The 17479-nt window shown below is 40.1% G+C and overlaps 1 protein-coding gene across 4 annotated transcripts in view; it reads right to left on the bottom strand.

Annotated features, from left to right (window-relative positions):
- The window catches only part of LOC133901683 (piezo-type mechanosensitive ion channel homolog), a 29772-nt gene extending 13174 nt beyond the window's left edge, over positions 1–16598 (bottom strand). For 3 of the 4 annotated variants that reach the window (XM_062343124.1, XM_062343132.1, XM_062343140.1), the window contains exons 1-14: positions 16294–16598; positions 14725–14805; positions 12993–13152; positions 12704–12849; positions 11920–12076; positions 11644–11830; positions 10536–10651; positions 8140–8224; positions 5797–6012; positions 5537–5714; positions 4512–4640; positions 3767–3940; positions 2400–2636; positions 82–1626 (exon numbers count right to left, since the gene is read on the bottom strand). In XM_062343124.1, the coding sequence (XP_062199108.1) occupies positions 82–1626; positions 2400–2636; positions 3767–3940; positions 4512–4640; positions 5537–5714; positions 5797–6012; positions 8140–8224; positions 10536–10651; positions 11644–11830; positions 11920–12076; positions 12704–12849; positions 12993–13152; positions 14725–14805; positions 16294–16354 (3472 nt within the window). In that variant the 5' untranslated portion in view covers positions 16355–16598. Of the gene's footprint in view, positions 1–81; positions 1627–2399; positions 2637–3766; positions 3941–4506; positions 4641–5536; positions 5715–5796; positions 6013–8139; positions 8225–10535; positions 10652–11643; positions 11831–11919; positions 12077–12703; positions 12850–12992; positions 13153–14724; positions 14806–16293 lie in introns of those variants that run through there. The other variant, XM_062343147.1, reaches the window with a different exon arrangement.
- Positions 16599–17479: the final 881 nt, after the last annotated feature.

The raw sequence follows: 17479 nt of genomic DNA, 5'->3' as shown, positions 1-17479 counted from the left end.
TGTAAATGTTCTGATTAAAGCTGTACTATAATATAACATTGAATTTAATTAGTTACAACGAAGAATGGCGCAAGGACATACCGAGCCAGCATTTTGAGCAATAATCAATGAAAATCCTTGAATTCTTCCAACATTCATTACAATGGACTTCAATGTCATTGATATCATGAAACCAGGGCATCCCATCATTCCAAAGAGCAAAATATTCAAGTATTAAGACAGAAGCAAATAGAAATACAAAAAGGGGCCACAATTTCTGGATTAGATCTCTGTTCATAAGAATGCATACGACGAGGAACATGATATAAAAGATCGATACAACATTCAACAATGTAAAGCTTGCCAGCAGTAACACAATCATGTTAATTTCCAGACCTCGCAGTTTGAAAAGATTTTCTATCCAGAATTTCATGTAACATTTGAATGTTGTCTTCTGAGTCTCGAATCTCTCTCTTTTCAGAGAAATAATTCTTTTCTTGTCCCACTTGTGACTTTCTTTTGACAATCCCCAAATCTTCGCAAACGAGTATCTGTTGTCCTCATCTGAGCCTTTGATGACATTATCGACATACTCTGATTTCTGGTAAATTTTGCCTGAACCAAGAGATGAACTTGAGCTGCTACCAATAAGACCTTGAACTTTAGAAAACAACGAAGTAAACCTATTTGATGAATGACTTTCTTCATTGCTTCTAACAGGACTATAAGGTGGATCAGATGAGATAAACAGCTGGCAGGGTTCTTCCCATTTACCCTTGTGTACCAGAGATGTTGGCATCAAATCTAACCAATGGAAAACATTATACTGAATGGTACAAGCCACAATCACCAAAACTTTTCCCCTAAGTCCATGTTCGACACCCCAAAACCCAGAATCATAATATTTCAAACCAAGAGACACAGACAAACCATAGAAACGCTGACCAGGACACATTTGTGCAGGTTTGCACACCATTTGAAATAGATACTCAGATGCAGCAAGTAAACCGGTGTAGACCAGGTACACCTTCGAAGGCATTCGAGACACTTTTGGTAAAATAGAAAACACAATGAGGCCTAGCAGATAAATTAGGCCAGACAAACTGATTGATGACAGGCAAGCATAGAAGACACTAACTGATAATATCTTCTCGCTGTGCCAAATTAGAAACCTTCTTAGGAACCCCAGAAACCCAGATTCCGAAGCATCAGATACACCAAAGTTCTTGTCACTATTTTGTCTTCTTTCATAGCTGTAAAGTTGCATTACTATTAGAATAGCCAATGATTGCCAAACATTTGTCAACAAAGAAGCTTCAGGATCAAATCCCAGATCAGGATATAGTTTAACAAACTTTGATACTGATTCTGCAAAGATCGGTGAAACACTCAGGCTGTAGGTAAAGATAAAAACAACCGTGGCATATACTTTTAGAGGAAACCACAGTTGCCTTTTTGTCTTTTCAACGAGCTGCCTTCCAATTATCCAAAATAGAAGGAAAAACAAGTAACCAAATGATATATAATTGGGGGTCACCAAGTATAGAGTCAATAGGATTGTGAGAAAGGCCACATAAGTTCCATATGAACGATACACTGACAGAAACTTCAGGCCGATTTTACTGAGATATGTTGCAATCTTTTTCTCTGCAAAACAGCAGAAAAGGGAAATACCACATTATGGATTTTCTACAAATGGAACCTACTTTCCTTATATTCAAATCTGCATACTCAAATCTTCGCATGATCAGACCTTCCTAACAGGAAGTTAAAAGGCGAATACCCTAGCTTCTCCCACATACATCTTGTTTGGATTAGTGCTTGCATGCCATAAAGGGCCAATATATCAACATATACAAGAATAAAAATACAGAAAAGCCCTTTACAGAGACATACAAGTACTAACATAGTCTAACAATCAAATTGAAATTATCGATTTTTACAAGGAAGAAGGGTTAAATTCAACTGAAACATAGAACATCTTCCAAATTTTCAATAAATATTTGTTGAAAATATTATAGTTTTACTATGCCAATATAGAATTTCAGTTGTCAAAATAAGAACGATCAAATCTTATGAGTACTTTAGAGTGTCCAAAGTCCAAGACTACTCTGCTAAACAAAGATATGTAATTTGCAATGAATTGTTTGACACATCACAAAACCTTAGTTGCATGAATAATTTTGGATGCAGCGCTCCTGGACCAGCCCTTTTATCGACACATTAGCCCTATCCCAGGGACATACTATAACACACAACTAAAATTATCACTGAAGAAAGAGCTCTCACCACCAGGTTTGGAATTAACTGACGAAGCGTGACATATGTGAAAGTTCAATCCTAAGTGAGTTATACTTGTCATAGCTCACGCTATAATTAATCAATCAAAAATTGAAATGTTCATGGTGATGAGGCTATACCATGTGAGTTACGGTGGGCTTGACCATCTCGCGAGTTTTGTGAGCTATAAACTGAAAGTAGAACTGACTTGTTCAAACCAGCCTTTAGAATAGTGAATCCAACAGGTGGATAAGGTGTATGTCGAAGAACCGCTGAGAGTGAAAAAAGCATCTTAAAACCATGACTATGCACGGCACAGAAGCACACTATTGAGCCTATCTCTAGAAAGTCCTTTGCTGTAGCATTATATGAGAGACCTGCAAGATGCATCAGAGAGTAGATTAGGATGGTACAAGGAGGATGATACTTTGATTATTCACTAGCATGTCAAATTTTATGTCCATAATTCATCACAGAGCACACATAATTGCCAGATTACAAGAGGAAGAATAACCAACAGTGAATAAAACAAAAGGAGTGAACAAACCAAAAAGGCAATGTTTATTCATGCCAATGAAGCCCTGGTTGAGGGTGTGGATGTACTCCTAGACGACCCAAGTTTGAGTCCTCTTCGACGCGAATTTGGTTGTCTTCTTAATAAAGCCACCTAATTCCTCCTAGGTTGGTCTAGTTTTTTTTTATTCATGCCAATGTGTAACCTCATTATCCATACAAGCAAGATCCCTCTGGAATTTGTTTTATTCATGCCAATGCGTAGCCTCTTTACCCATACAAACAACATCACTCTGGAATCTAAACAAATATTTTGTAGGAAACTTATGTAAGAGCTCGTAACACTAAACACCGTTATGACATACATGACAGATCTAGAAACTATTTTTGGTGAAGTCAGATAGGATCTGTGATTGTATGATCTACGATGCAATCATGTCAGAGCACCTATGGCTCGATTCAAAATCTCGATCCTGATAACCTTGGTCTGCAGCTCTACAAAAACAAACCCTAGGCCTGGAACACGATATTTGTGTTGTTGAGCTTTATTCAGGCCAAGCACCTGTCTTTCTAATTTCCTGTCTTAAACAATGCTTGGCCGTGAGGTTCATGTCTCAGCACACAGCACTTTCCACCTTGGGAATCATGATAAAGTTGGTAGGCATTATGGATTAATACCATAGAGGCGTAGATCATGAGATTTAGGATCACTCCGTATACGCCTAGCACATTTTAACTTTTTTCATCTTTCCCCAGTATAAAATCGTGCTTGGCTGGCGATGCATCCCTCAGAGCCTTGCTCCTTGGGCAGAAATGCAACACTTCACCCAATGTGCAGAGTGAGGTGCCTTGCCTTACTGTGTGCCTTGCCCAAGGGCCATGCTGAACAGCTTTTACCCCTTTAATAGCACTCGGTGGTCATCTATGTTACAAATGATAAACAAGGGTACCTTGCCAGAGTATTGGAGACAAAACAAAACAAAAGAGTGCGCACCTAACTGTGAGAGTACCTCCATTGTTAATGAACCACTGCGCTTCAGAGCACTTGACACTAGATCAAACTGAAGAATGTACAGTACTGAAAAATGCACCTCGCAGAATAACACTAAGATCTGGCGCAGTCTCTTGTTTATGGAATGATTCACCAGAAACACCAGGAAAAAGCACACTGAGCAGAAGCGATGTTAATTAGAAATGATACAGATCTAGGAAATTAATGAGGGAAAAGGATAAAACAATTGATGCTACAAAGTGATTAATAAGATAAAAGAGCCAACTACCAACATAAGAACATAAAGAACATTGCTCTTTTATACAGGACTGAATTTGTCGACACGAATGAGTAGATACATACAGAATAGGACAATGATGTGAAGGGCAAGATATGTTAAGAAAAACTTAGCAGAATAGCAGTGTTTTGCGTGCTCAGAGCCTAGAGCTTACAAGTTGCACTAAATGGCCGGGAGAACAAAAAATAAACCTTAGAGCATCCGCTATGGAGACATCATAGTTGACATATAGGTGAGGTTCATGCCAGTCATTACTCAGAACAGAACATGAGCTGTTCATAGATGAATAACTCAAGTAATGCATAGCCTTGAAGAGTTTTAATGACAAACACTTTAAGAAAAAGTACACAAATTCGATGGGTCAAATATCTTTTTAACATTTTATAGGACAACCTATAAGATCTACCATGAGTTAAAAAGACAACATAGAGAAGGAATGTTTCACCATACTGTAAACTGCATGAATAAATCCACGTTTCATCACAAGAAGAAAGAGTAATGTCAAAGTAATTGCACGTGAAAGTTTGCGTAGTCCCCATGCTAGTGTTGATACAATAAGTACCATTGTATCTTCCTTCTCTGCAAATAATGGGCAATAAGCAAATTAGAACAAAGTCAATGACATCATACAAGAACAAAATTTTCGCAATATCAAACTTAGGGCACTAGAGCTCTTGTGCAATATGTTGGAAATAAACTCTCAAAAATCAAAATAATGAGAAATGTGATAAGGTAATGTACCAGAAACTGTTACCACTATACCAGGAAAACAACGTCCTGTTTCAAGATATCAAAGCCAAGGACATAGCTTCCAATGACAGGTTTAAGTCAGAAGATTTGCTCAAAAGTATGGCATGATAAATAGGTTAAGGCATGTTGGAACATGATTACAAAGTTCAGAAACGGAACGGCACAAAGGAGATTAAATTAAACCATTGCTTAATTTGGTGTTAAGGGCCTTGAAAACAGATCCAAGTCCTATAAGCATATAAGACAAACAAACAGGAAATCACATGAGCTTCCCAACAAATGACTTTTGGAGGGTGTAAGCTTGAGATAGCTCTTAAACTGGCCTAAAATCCACTAAATAGCCACATAAACCCAGCCAAGCTTCAGAACCAAGAAAAACAACATGAATAACTTTGTATTAATGGGTTCAAGTAGGACTTGAATAATCACGACTTCAATTTGTTCCCTTGAACAATAATCATGCAAAATGAGAAGCTAAGGGTTGCAGGAGTTTCAAGCTGAATCTGAAACTCAGAAACAAAAGCAGAAGAAATCTATGGAATATAATTGCGGTTTCTTTTTGCAAGCTTGTCATTGGTGTTGTCATAATTAAATACATAAGACATATCCAACATGGTTCAATTTATGACAGATTATACAGAGCGTCATATTGCTCAACTAACAGATGTGGCAACAATGGAAATGTAAAATCAAAATGCTTGTTCATGATAATATGATGCACATACCATCAATGAGGTGATCATCGCTCGATGACGGACCCTCCTCAGAAGTCAAGTAAAGGAAAACAGAATTATTTACAAGATTACACAGTGCTACAAAGACTCCAAGGCAGAATTGGGCAAGTAAAAATAATCCAGGAATAGGATAGTGCCACAACCCAATAGTTTCCCAAATCATCATATCCTGCAATGTTGATTTGATAGCTTTTGTTAAATATTGATAGATAAAATAATTTCCGGTTGACTTGCATAGCCTAAGTTGATACCTTTTGAAATCTTTTGTTAAAGAATGTGAATGCCACATTGAAGACATATGTACTGGCTGCCCAGAGTAGAATGAACACTAGAAGTGACCCATTCAATCGATGCATTTGGAACAAGGAAGGGAAAGCATATAAAATGTATCCAACATATGCTAGGAGACCAAAAGCACAAATACTAGTGAAGTTGAAACTCCAGAAGGAAAGGGCAAGCAGCAGGACCTGCAATAGTCAAAGGTGTTTTGTTAGATGAGAAACACCTTCAGAGTTTTTTTTTTTCCAGCCTATAAGATTAAGGCATTCTTACTGTTTCTCTTAAAGACATGCTCAAAAAAAGATCAAACATATATACATGTACAAGGGGCCAAAGAAAACACACTATATAAAGAGCTGATACAAACTAAAATACATACCACTAACAAATAACACTGTTTTATACACCTCTTTCTTTTTCATAATCCAAGAATAAATGCTCATTCCAACTTTACATAAGAAGAATATGCATAAACTAGACAGGCAAATAGATTAGTTTAGTACAATTAGGAAAACAGATTTCTTTTTAATGCCTATGCACTCTGTTGCTGAAAATGCTTTGTTTTATTATGAACATTGTTATTAAGTTGAACGATTAGTCACGACTAATCGTCGATTAATCGACAAGTCGGTACCCATGCTCGACTAGAGGGTCTCGACTCAACTTGGAGGGCTAATCGAGCGAACGGTTGACTGGGCGGCTGGGCGTTCGACTGGAGATCGATTGGGCTATCCTTGGCCCATTTTTTCAGCCCACATTTGTTGCCACCAGTCCAATTCAGTCCAAATCATAACCTTGAGCAACTAAACCCTTGTCGCCGCCAGCTCCTTCACAACCGCAGCTCCGCCAACCCCTTCCTATCACCGCCGCCCCCTTCCTGGTGGGCTGCCGCCCCCTTCCTGTCACCGCTGCCGCACCCCCGTCCTTTCGCCACCGCCGCCACCCCCTTCCTGTCGCCGCCGCCGTCTCCTTCCATTCGCAGGTTCTCAACTTCTCATCCCCCTGTGACTTTTGCTCTGTTCTCTCTTCTCTAACTCTCTATTCTCATCCCCCTCGGTCCCTCACCCCTTCAAGGCCTCACCCCCCTTTGTTTATCTTTATCTGCTGTCCAAAAGTCTTGCAATTGTTGTTATATTGTGACCTCTGTGGCCTGCAAATACATAGTCCAAAGTCCAGACTAGTTTGTCCACCTCCAAACTAGTCGTGGACAGGTCGCAACTAGTCAACAAAGTCAACCCTATGGCGACTCGACTCGACTTTACGACTTGATAACTATGATTATGAAAATGCCACTGAGATTTTAAACTTTATCAAATGCCACTAAAGCAATTGTTTCAGGATCGCTATGGGCCCTTGTATGATGTCATCACATTGATGCACTGCTGCTACAACCCTGAGCTCTGATAGCTTCACTCACGGTGGATATTGTGTGCCTGAACAATGCTATGTTACAAGGCATGACTACTGTTCCACACTGGTTTCTTCTCCAAAGCCATGAGGCACATGTTAATAGCATCCTGTTCTTGTGTGATCTCCACAAGCTTTTGGTCTGAACTATAGTGTTGGGAGGTGGTACATTCTCCAGTACCTCAAATTGAACCGACTGCAGCTCAAGTTGAGCAGCCACCTCAACCTTTCCAAGGCATTGTTTAGCATTGAGGTGGACTATGATAATCTCGTTTGGTGCAACTGCTTTTAGATATTTTAGTGTTTGGCTACAGCTTTTATTCTAATCTTGGTTGCAAGTAATGATATTAATGCGTGTCAAATTACACAAGGATGTGCGGGCCAACAGTTGTATAACAGAATTTATCTAAACTTAATTTGATTTCCCAAACAAACTACAAGATTTTTCACAACTGTTTTCCTACAGCAACTTAAAAAATAAGCACATCACAGCACAGCGCAGCAACCACAAACTGGCTCTAAGTCTGTAATGCGCTCTTCTGGTTCCACCACACATGCAATCATGTGCTGCTGCAGCACATTGAGCTTGGTGTCAAACTCATCCATCTTCTTAACTGCATGATCAGTGCAGCAAAGCCCTTCTATATTAAGCCCAAGCAACTTCAACTAAGCATTAGAAACCATTGCTTCTGAACTTTACATCGAGTTGTTGTGTAGGAGACGAATAGCATTAGAATACAATGAGGAGGGCTCCCATCATCACGGGTCATCAAGACCGTGTGCTCATCAGTGACTTTAGGAACGTGGCAAGAACAAAAAGGAATGGTTGGCCCAGCCAAGAATGTCAAACTCTACAACAAGAAATAGGAAAGGTATGGAGTAACAAAACAAATACTTGGAGAGATTACCGGGAAGCCATAAGTGAAGAAGTTAATACTGAAAGTTCTGAAAACTGATCCTCTAATTAATACGTTAGCATGCCTTCTGCCAGATCTGAGGTAAAGGAAAGTTAGTTAGCAATAAGATGTAATTTAATGTTGTAAATCTAGAGTGGTAGCAGTTACAAATAAACAAAGCAGAAGTTATGCAGCTTGCTAACAACACTGAAAGTTCAATACAACATTTTGCAGAGGGCATTATTCTGTTGGCAGGAAAATGATGGAAACATAAGTAGATGACTTACTGCATCAAGATTGAGAAACTTGAGTATATTATATCAGGAAATTTAGCAGTCAAGTCAGTATCAAGTTACAAATAGTAAAGGCAAATTTTGCTAGGACACACTGACTTTCTGGCTTTTGCTGGTGGACACTACAAATTTTTATCTTTAGGGGAAGACACTGGAAAACACTGTGCTCATTAAAATATTAATATTCTGGTCAATAGGAGAGAGAAACAGGACGAAATGTCTATTTTTCCATCGGGCCCACTGGTCATATCCTTTCTTCTTCCTCTAGATTCTTCATCTTTGCTGCTCCTTTCTTCAAAGTAAAGCCAATCACAGCAGCCTACTGTCAGGTTCTTGCCATCCACCACCGAAGAGATTGCAGCAGCAGCCCATGGTCCTCCCAAATCACAAACAGAACACTACAATCTTCTCAAATATAGCCCATAGCCTAATCAAGCATAACCTGTCCATGGCCCTCGCAGCGGATGGAGCCGAGGTCGTAACATCTGGCAGTCGGTCCATACACGGACATGATGTATACCATCATTAGCTCCTCGAAGCCCTGTTTCCAGATCTCTCTCCAGATCAAGCCAAGTCCAAATGAGATCTCCACAAGAATATGTACATAAACAAACAAAAGAAATCAATCGGTGTCCCAAGATTTGGCGCACGTGGACGGAGGTGGACAAGCCGCGACGAGGAAGATTTGTATGGGCTTCCCCTACACCCACGCCTTCACGATCCCCTCCATCCCGACCGCCCTCGCTATCGACTCTCCGACTCTCACCACTATGCTTGCTTGGACTGGGCACCGGTTTATCGTCCACTGAACCACCGCGCCAGGTGGTGTTGGTTGACAATTCGATAAATGGCCAGTCAGGTCCTGCCGCTCGCCATCATAGACCATGCATCCGCGCTCAATCTCATCGTCGCCTCACGTCCCCCCCCCCCCCTGCATCGTCCAGCGACGCTACACGCGACACGTCATGAATTAGAGAGGAATAGGGAGGTGCTGGGGAAGAAGAGAAGAGGAAGGAGGAGGGCACTCTGATCATTTTTTAGATTATTTCTCTCCCCCATTCAACAAAATAGTATATTTTAACGCGTGCAATGTCTCCTGGCAAATATCAAGCTTTTGGGAGTGTCTTCCCCCAAAAAAGACCAAAAGTTTTAGTCTCCACCAGCAAAAGCCACGAAGTCAAAGTGTCCTCTAGCAAAAAATTACCAAGAATAAACAGTGCTTTTCATCTCCTTAGTTCTCCTATTGTATTCATTTTGGTCCCTCTACATTCAAAACAGCTAATTTGACCCTTCTACTTTCATTACCAGGTGATTTTCAACGGCAACAAAAGAAGCAAGATCCCAACTGAATCAACGACCTACCTTGCTTCTCATTTCGAGTTCTACATTTAACCTTGCTTTCTCAGTACTTTACTTGAATCACTAGAAGCTCCAAAAAATTGCTTCATGTGCTCAACAAGCCTGATGAATTAGAAGTGATTTCTTTTGGGCCAGATCAAGTAGTGTGTAGTTCAGATAAAAGTTAGCACATTTCTCAACCCCAAACCAACAATCTGAATGTACTGATGATGTTTATCAACTCATTTGAACAACCATGTCCAGAAGACAGCAATTCACAGATATCAAAACAGGTTCCGTTTGAGCAAAACCATCTAGGGAAACCCAAATTAACCTCATTTGGCAAACCGACAATTTTTTTTATCTACCAAAAGTACTAAATTAGCTCAGTAATATCAAAGAGAAGATAATTACATAATAATATCACAAAGGAGCTCAACTGCTAAATAACATCACAAGAACTATTGAAAATGGAAATAACAATGCGTCAATGCCACAGTAAAATGACTTTTTTCATCTCCGAGGCTAGCAACGCCAGAAGAGAGAAACACTAAAAAAACAATATTACCGGTGATTGGATCAAAATATATGTTGTTTCACCTTTAAAACAATTTTAAGTTCTAATCAAAAATATTTCAAATGAATATCAGTGTGATTGTGATGTCATTTAGCAGCATTTTTTGTGGTTTTAGTACCTAAAACGTTCAGTTACTTCACAAGTGAGGCAAATGAAATTGAATAAGTTCAAGAATTTAGCAGAAAAAATTATTTCCATACCGAGATTGGCGAACCAAAAATGCATTCCTAGAAGGAAGAAGGTCTTCTGTTAAGCTGTCATCTTCTATAGATATAAGCGAATCCATTTCCTGTATGTCTTGTTTGGCTGATGACAACTACAGTAAGTGGAAAAGAGCCAGTATTAGAAGGAAAGACCTTTTGTCCATTGAAAAGCCAGAACCCTCTTCTTTTTAGTTGGATCTTGTGGGTTTCATCTCTAGCCTACCCCTAATTGCTTGGGACAAAGGCTGTTGTTGTTGCTGTGTTGTTGAAAAGCCAGAACCCAGCAAAGTTTCCTATTATTGGCAGAATTCTGATGATAGTTTGACTGCTACTGATTCTGAATTTGAACTAATGGAATGATAGTCTGCCGTGATATTTCTAATGATGTATACTGTATTACATTTTACTTCAGTGTAGATTGGTCAATTGATCAATAGGTTAAATCCATCTAAAAACATAGAGACCACTTCTTTATTTGATTGAACACCAAAAGCTACATTTGGGGTAACACTTGACATTACATTCAGAAATGTTTTGTCCCTTCATATATTACTACCACAGCCAACAACGCAGTTGACCTCAAGAACATAATTTGTTCTATTTCAAGTTCTTGCTTTAAGCTCTGCCTAATATCTGACTAGAGATCCCGATCCAGAGTTGTTGTAGTATTTTATTTTCATTATGCTACTGGGTTCTCGAAAAATAACTGGAGGATATGATGCCGTTGTCAAATTGATTGTAGACTCTGCTGCATAAAGCTCCAACATAATGAACTAATGGCAATAACGGTGTTTGAGCAGAACAACAACAGTTGAGTAAGTTATATTTGAACATAATATTAATCGCAATATGCACAAGTCCGCTACTAGACAGCTCATCCCAATCAATTCGAATAATTCCATCCTCCATATTATCAACCAAATCCTACCTCAATATAACATGAGGGATTACTACCATGAAAACATCAAGATTTAAGAACGACTGAACATGAACAATGATGATAAGAATCATTCAAAAAAAATATCACAAGGTTTTTTTTTTTCCATATGAATGCCAGACAACATCACATCGTGCATGCTCAAGAAATTCAAGCATAGTTGCTTACCATGAAGTAATAAATCAGAAGTGAAATACTAGAAGACAGCTCAGGCCATTCTGATTTCGAGGAAACTTTGAATAGCCCAATGAAGTCAGCAAATGCTAGCACAACATAGGGAAACCTCACAGGCAACTGGTAGATATAAAGCAGAAGAATACTGAACACCGAATATATCTCAAGTAGCCTCCACCATCTTCACAAAATATTTGAAATTAAATTTAACAATATCAGTAAAAAGCGCATTTGCTAAGATAATAAACCAATTCACAGCAAGGAGCTTACCGGAAAAGACCAAGAAAGTTGCTTGTTAAGGACCAATCCACAAGTCCAATGCAGCTAAATACAAAGAACGGTAAAGAAATCCACGAAGGATGGCTAATACTGACAACTAACTGGGCGGCAGGCAGTAACAAACAGCATGCTACCCGCAAATGGTAACCTGCATGGAGTAAATGCTTTTTCACTGTTCTGAACTAATGTGGCAACAGTTATATGGCAAACCGCAAACATAAATAAGCATAGGAAATTCGGGGTTCTATAACATTGCAAGTCTAAGAGGAAATTAAAAAAAAAAGGTAACTAATATCATTTCCCAATGATCTTTTTCCAAATATCTCCTTCGTAATATAACTGGTTTTGCAATGGTCTGAAGTCTGAACTAATTATTACATAAGTCAGTTTGAATGCACTACTCCCTTGATTCTTTTCTATTTTATGTTCTATGAGTTAAAATGTGTTCTCTTTTTTATCTTATAGTTTTCCAAAAAGAGAGATATCTACAGCTTCCTAAAGTGCCCCTGGCTAATTTAGTTTATCTAATTTAATATTTTACAAGACACTATCCCTTTGTTCGTTGGTCAGTGGGCAGTTTAGGAGACAAATAAACTCAATAAAGCTGCAAGAGACACAACCTTATATAGGGTTATCTTGTGCTTTTTCTGAATACGTCATCACAAATCTAAAATCATAAAATAAAATAGGATGGAGGTAATAAATCATTCTAAGAATATAACTATGAATTTTTTTAGTCTAGTCCATATTGATCCACAATGCGCAGCAAACTGACCTATTTGCTCAACCCCAAAGGAAAAGTTGAGCCAACATGAATCTTGATGAAGCCTGCTTCCGAGGACTTCAACCAAAGCAAGAACAGCAACAGATAGCTGCATGACAAGAAAATAGATAACTGATGGTGATTCCCAAGGCTGGTCCCTGCATCAACTGCCATGATTAGTTGCAATCCAGAGGTGCTTGCATAGGAAGCATCTACCAACAGGTGGACACATGGATATGTTCACATACATGAGAATACGGGATCAACATGAAGAAAAGCACACATGCATAAACTTAACTACCTTGCTAAACCAACCAGCTTCGCCCACCAAGAATGAGCCACAGACCAACGCTTTCCCTCAATGCACCAGATTATATGAAATGTAACTTGTGCTAAAATAGCAAGCACTGAGTAAATAATTGTACACCACAACAAAAGGTACAGCCTCCAAGTGTGAAACCCTTCAAAATGAGAAAAGAACATTAGTCATTTAGGATCCGCATCAATAATCAGATAAATATTGTGTGTGTAGATTGCAAGTAATGCAGTTAGGAGAACCAATTTTGCATGAAAAAGTTACACCAATAATCATTCCAAACTTAAAGGAAAAGTTCATAAGAATAACTATCAGTAAATTTCCTTGAGTTTATTTGGTATCTGAATTTCATTTAATATGCATTTAACCCACTGAACAAGACAAGGGTTTTTTTTTAGAGTAACAAGTTAAGAGTTAAATGGTCTCACATGAGATCAAAGTGAAACCTATAAGTTATGTTCAAATAAGTTATTCCTTCTCTTCACTCGTCCTTCCCGTCAAAACCTATAAGCTACAGCCAAACCACCTCTCCGGCAGATCATGGCCCCTCACCGCCTCCTCGCCAGAATCTAGCCAGAGTTGAGCAGGTGAGAGACCTAACTCTTCTTTTATTTTTATATTTTCAAAACTTATGCAGGAGCTCTTCCAATCAATTAAGGCGGCAAGAGAGACCACCTCTTCAAGGGGGGGAGTGCCCCGCATGGGAACCCGAACCTAAAATTCCTTCCAATCAGAAATGTGCGGATCCAAATTCAGCACTGTGTTTTCCAAATCATGTATCTCTTCTTCCTCACGAGTCTCCTCATCAAAAGAACCACTATGAGTGGAGTTCATGATGATAAATCAACAATCAACCTTGAATACAAACAGGTAGGGAGGCCCTTTCATTAAGCAGTCACACAGTATCTTTTCCGAGAAAAGATCGTGCCTGGTATGTGGTAGTCGTCCCGCGACTCAGCAATTCGTCAAACACCACCCCATGTTTGTGATCTTCTCGGGAGAAATCATGCCACTATCTTCAATAACCTCATCAGAAAGCCTATCAACACCAACACTAACTGCCATCATCAGCTGGATTGACGATTCATCCAAGTATTGCTGAAGGCCCCTGCTGTCCAAGGCCAGCGTAAACTATACAAAAAGCCACGTGGAGGCTGTGCGAACTGCTCTCTACACATGTGTCTCTGATAGCTATGTTGTAATTTTTACATCTTATAAGGGCAATTATGTTACCTATGGGATGTATGTTCTTCGTTTGATCTAATATTTGCAGGGGTAATCCCTTCTCAGACATATTAACCTTCAAAAAGACTTGATCTCACATCAACTACTTTTTTATGGTGCATAGGCTACTTTGCACCAAGCCACCAAAAAAGACAAAAAAAAATTGTACCAGGCATAGACATAGCAAGCATTATGCCAAAATTATTAGCATGGAAAAACAATGAAAATATGAAAAGCAAAAGGAACTGTCAACCGTGTGCCTGGACAAGAACATGCAGTGGACTTGATATATGGCAGTTACTTGTCTTCATCCACACGTAATTTGTTGAGGGCATTGACATGACTCAATTAAGCATGTGCTACAATTTGCTACAGTTTAGCTTGGCAACATCAACTTAGTTCTTCAAATAACCAACCAGAACGACAGTCTAGCTTTAATAGACGAATATAGTTTACACTAGAGAAATGCACAAAAAAGACATCATAGACATACCTCTTCTTGGAGCAACAAATCGAATAGCAAAGAGGATGATCATATTAATTAGAGAAATCAAGCTCCAATCAAGTAAAGAAGCTGCAAAAAAATGGATGCAAAGTGAATGGTTAGATCAACAGTAAACATGTGCTTAAAACTGGTCAGATTTTAGTGCTTTGAGAAAGACAGCTTCGAAGAGCCTTACGGACCAGCTTGAGATTGCTATGCAAAACAGGGGGGAAACAAATAAAGATGAAGGAGATCAATCCAAGGGCCTGGTTTTCAGGAAGGTAGCCATCTAAAGCAACACCAGAACCTGAATGACTCAGGATCATCAATTGAAGAGGGTTGCCAGGCTGAAGGGGTAGTATCACTACCCCTTGGCCGTCGCCTTCCAAGCCATGTTGAGCCCTTGGGGCATGAGGACCAGCCAGCCAAAGGGTCTCATTAGTCATTACCCTTTGGCACGTCAGGTCCTTGCCAAAGCCTCCATTCCTGGAGTCCACACAAAGTACCCCTACATTTGTAACCCTTTTAAGACGCACCTTTCTATCTATACTGAGGCCAGATGAAAACAGACATGTATTCTAAACATACTAACCACTTTTCTACCATGTCCCATTTTCCCCCACAGGCTTCAGGGGCTACACTATTCAGGTTCTGCACCCTTATTCTCTGTTTATTCATGTAACTACAACAAATCCTATTTGGCATGTTTCATTTGGGGGTAGGGGGAATATCCAACTCGTGCATGCAGGTTCAATTGATCAATGGAAAAGTACAACATAATTTTCTGAGCAACAGATGATAAGAAACTAGTTTCAGAGTCTGAGAAGTAAATAAGATCATCAGTGATGGCGATAAATACATTTAGCATTCAAGGAGCATCACATCGCGATAGTAGTTTCCTGTATCCACATCTACCTAGTATTCTGAGTTCTCAAAAGTGGTGCTCCAGGATACATCAACATTATAACTGTGTCACATGACATGACAGTGGTTCCAGAAAGTATTGTTAAAAATTTTGGCACAGCTGCATCAGCGTCAGGTTAGTGCAGTGTGCTACACCGTTCTACGTCACTAAGAAGTTACGCATTCTAAACATACAAATAGACTGACGCTTCTCCGGCAGACATCCTAGACATCGCCACAACTATGTATGTGAAATGTTCAAAACATGACAGGTGTTTCAGAAAGTGTGAAATTCTGATCACGGCCTGCTAGAAGTATCACTATCAGCACAGATAAGAGAATTGATCTCTCATTCCAATAGGAACCGAGCTTTCATCTTCATTTAAACCATTTGCATGCATTCAATGACTTCCCCTATCACACATTCTATGTTGGCAACTTATCAATCTTGCCCCATGGGCACCAGCACTTCCATTAGCTGCGCAATCGAGTCCATGTCCCCCAGAGCACGGCAACAGTAGAAAACACTATGAGCGCAACCATAAGGAATCGAAGATTGTAGCCAGCTAAAATCACCGCGCGGCAGCATCGAAAGCCTCGCCCAATCGACAGAGTAACCCGCGCAGCAGACACGGCTAGGCATTTCGCATAGGGTTCGGATCGGAGGAAGCGCACCTGCCAGGAGCAGCACTGGCAGCAGGAAGCCGCCGGCACACCCGTCCGTCCGCCACGCCATCGAGGGACGGCGGCGGCGGCTCCTCCTCCTTTCGCTTCGGTCCTCCGGCTAGTCCAACGCGACCGCCATCTCGGGCGCGAACACGAACCGGATCGAGACCGCTCTCTGTCCTTCCGCGCCGGGGAGGGAGAAGAGATTGTTGGGGATTGCGGCGGCGAGGAGAAAATCTTACTGGGGTAGGGTGTGTTATCTCCTCTTTCCTCTGTTTCTTCACCCTCTTGCTTTTCCGATGTGATCTCCCCAAAAGCTGTCGACGATATGTGCCAAGTTTTCAGCCCAAACATGACCCACATAAGGCCCGCCCGTGCCCGATGGTCTCTTTTTTTGCCCGTTAAGCCCATTAGCCTGTTAATACATGAAAAAATCAAAAAAAATTAAAAAATCAGAAAAACTCAAGAAAAAATGAAAAAATTAAATGGGTCGTGTTGTGCCAGCTGCCGCGGTTTTGACCCATGCCGTCGTGTCGTGCCTATAGTAGCGAGCATCAAGCCAGCCCATCTGGACAGCACTAATCTGCTCTCTCTTGGGGAAAAGCGTGGGACGGGCGGACGGAGGCCTGCTGCAAGTGCGACACATGTGCATGTGGGGTTTGCTCACCCAACTTGGGGCCATGGGGCATGTTGACTTGCAGGGCCACGTGACGTTGGCTGGGCTTAAGAGAGAGTTAGTGTTACGGCTTGTAGGAGTACAACAAAAGATACTTGCAAAAGACATTAAAGAGAGGTGATATAGTCACGGCAATTGGGCTCATTACGTGGAGTAAGGGTTATAGAGGAATTTTCTTAGTGAAAATATTTATTGAACAATAAAGAAGAAATGCGGTCAGAAATGAGGGTCAGACTTCTTTTCAACATGAGCTGGAGTTAAACTGGAGGCAAATATGGTTGTTACCATGTTAGGGGAAAGTGCATCAATTCCTTTGATGTTTAACACATAATAGCCTGCCAGCTCGTCGTAATCTACAATGTCATAGAATGCAAATTTGTCGTAATCTACAACATCATGGAATGCAAATTGATACTATCTTTCCGATGTGTCACTGACTTGATGAAGATGAGAATATATGTTCCTAACATGCAAGCAGATTTGAGAGAGATGGAGCTCCTTTTGCTTAGATGAGATATG

The sequence above is a fragment of the Phragmites australis genome, chromosome 2 (genome assembly GCF_958298935.1).
Source record: "Phragmites australis chromosome 2, lpPhrAust1.1, whole genome shotgun sequence".
In the NCBI taxonomy this organism is placed as follows: domain Eukaryota; kingdom Viridiplantae; phylum Streptophyta; class Magnoliopsida; order Poales; family Poaceae; genus Phragmites; species Phragmites australis.
The sequence above is the reverse complement of the archived record's forward strand: the minus strand, read 5'-3'. Positions and strand labels throughout refer to the sequence as shown.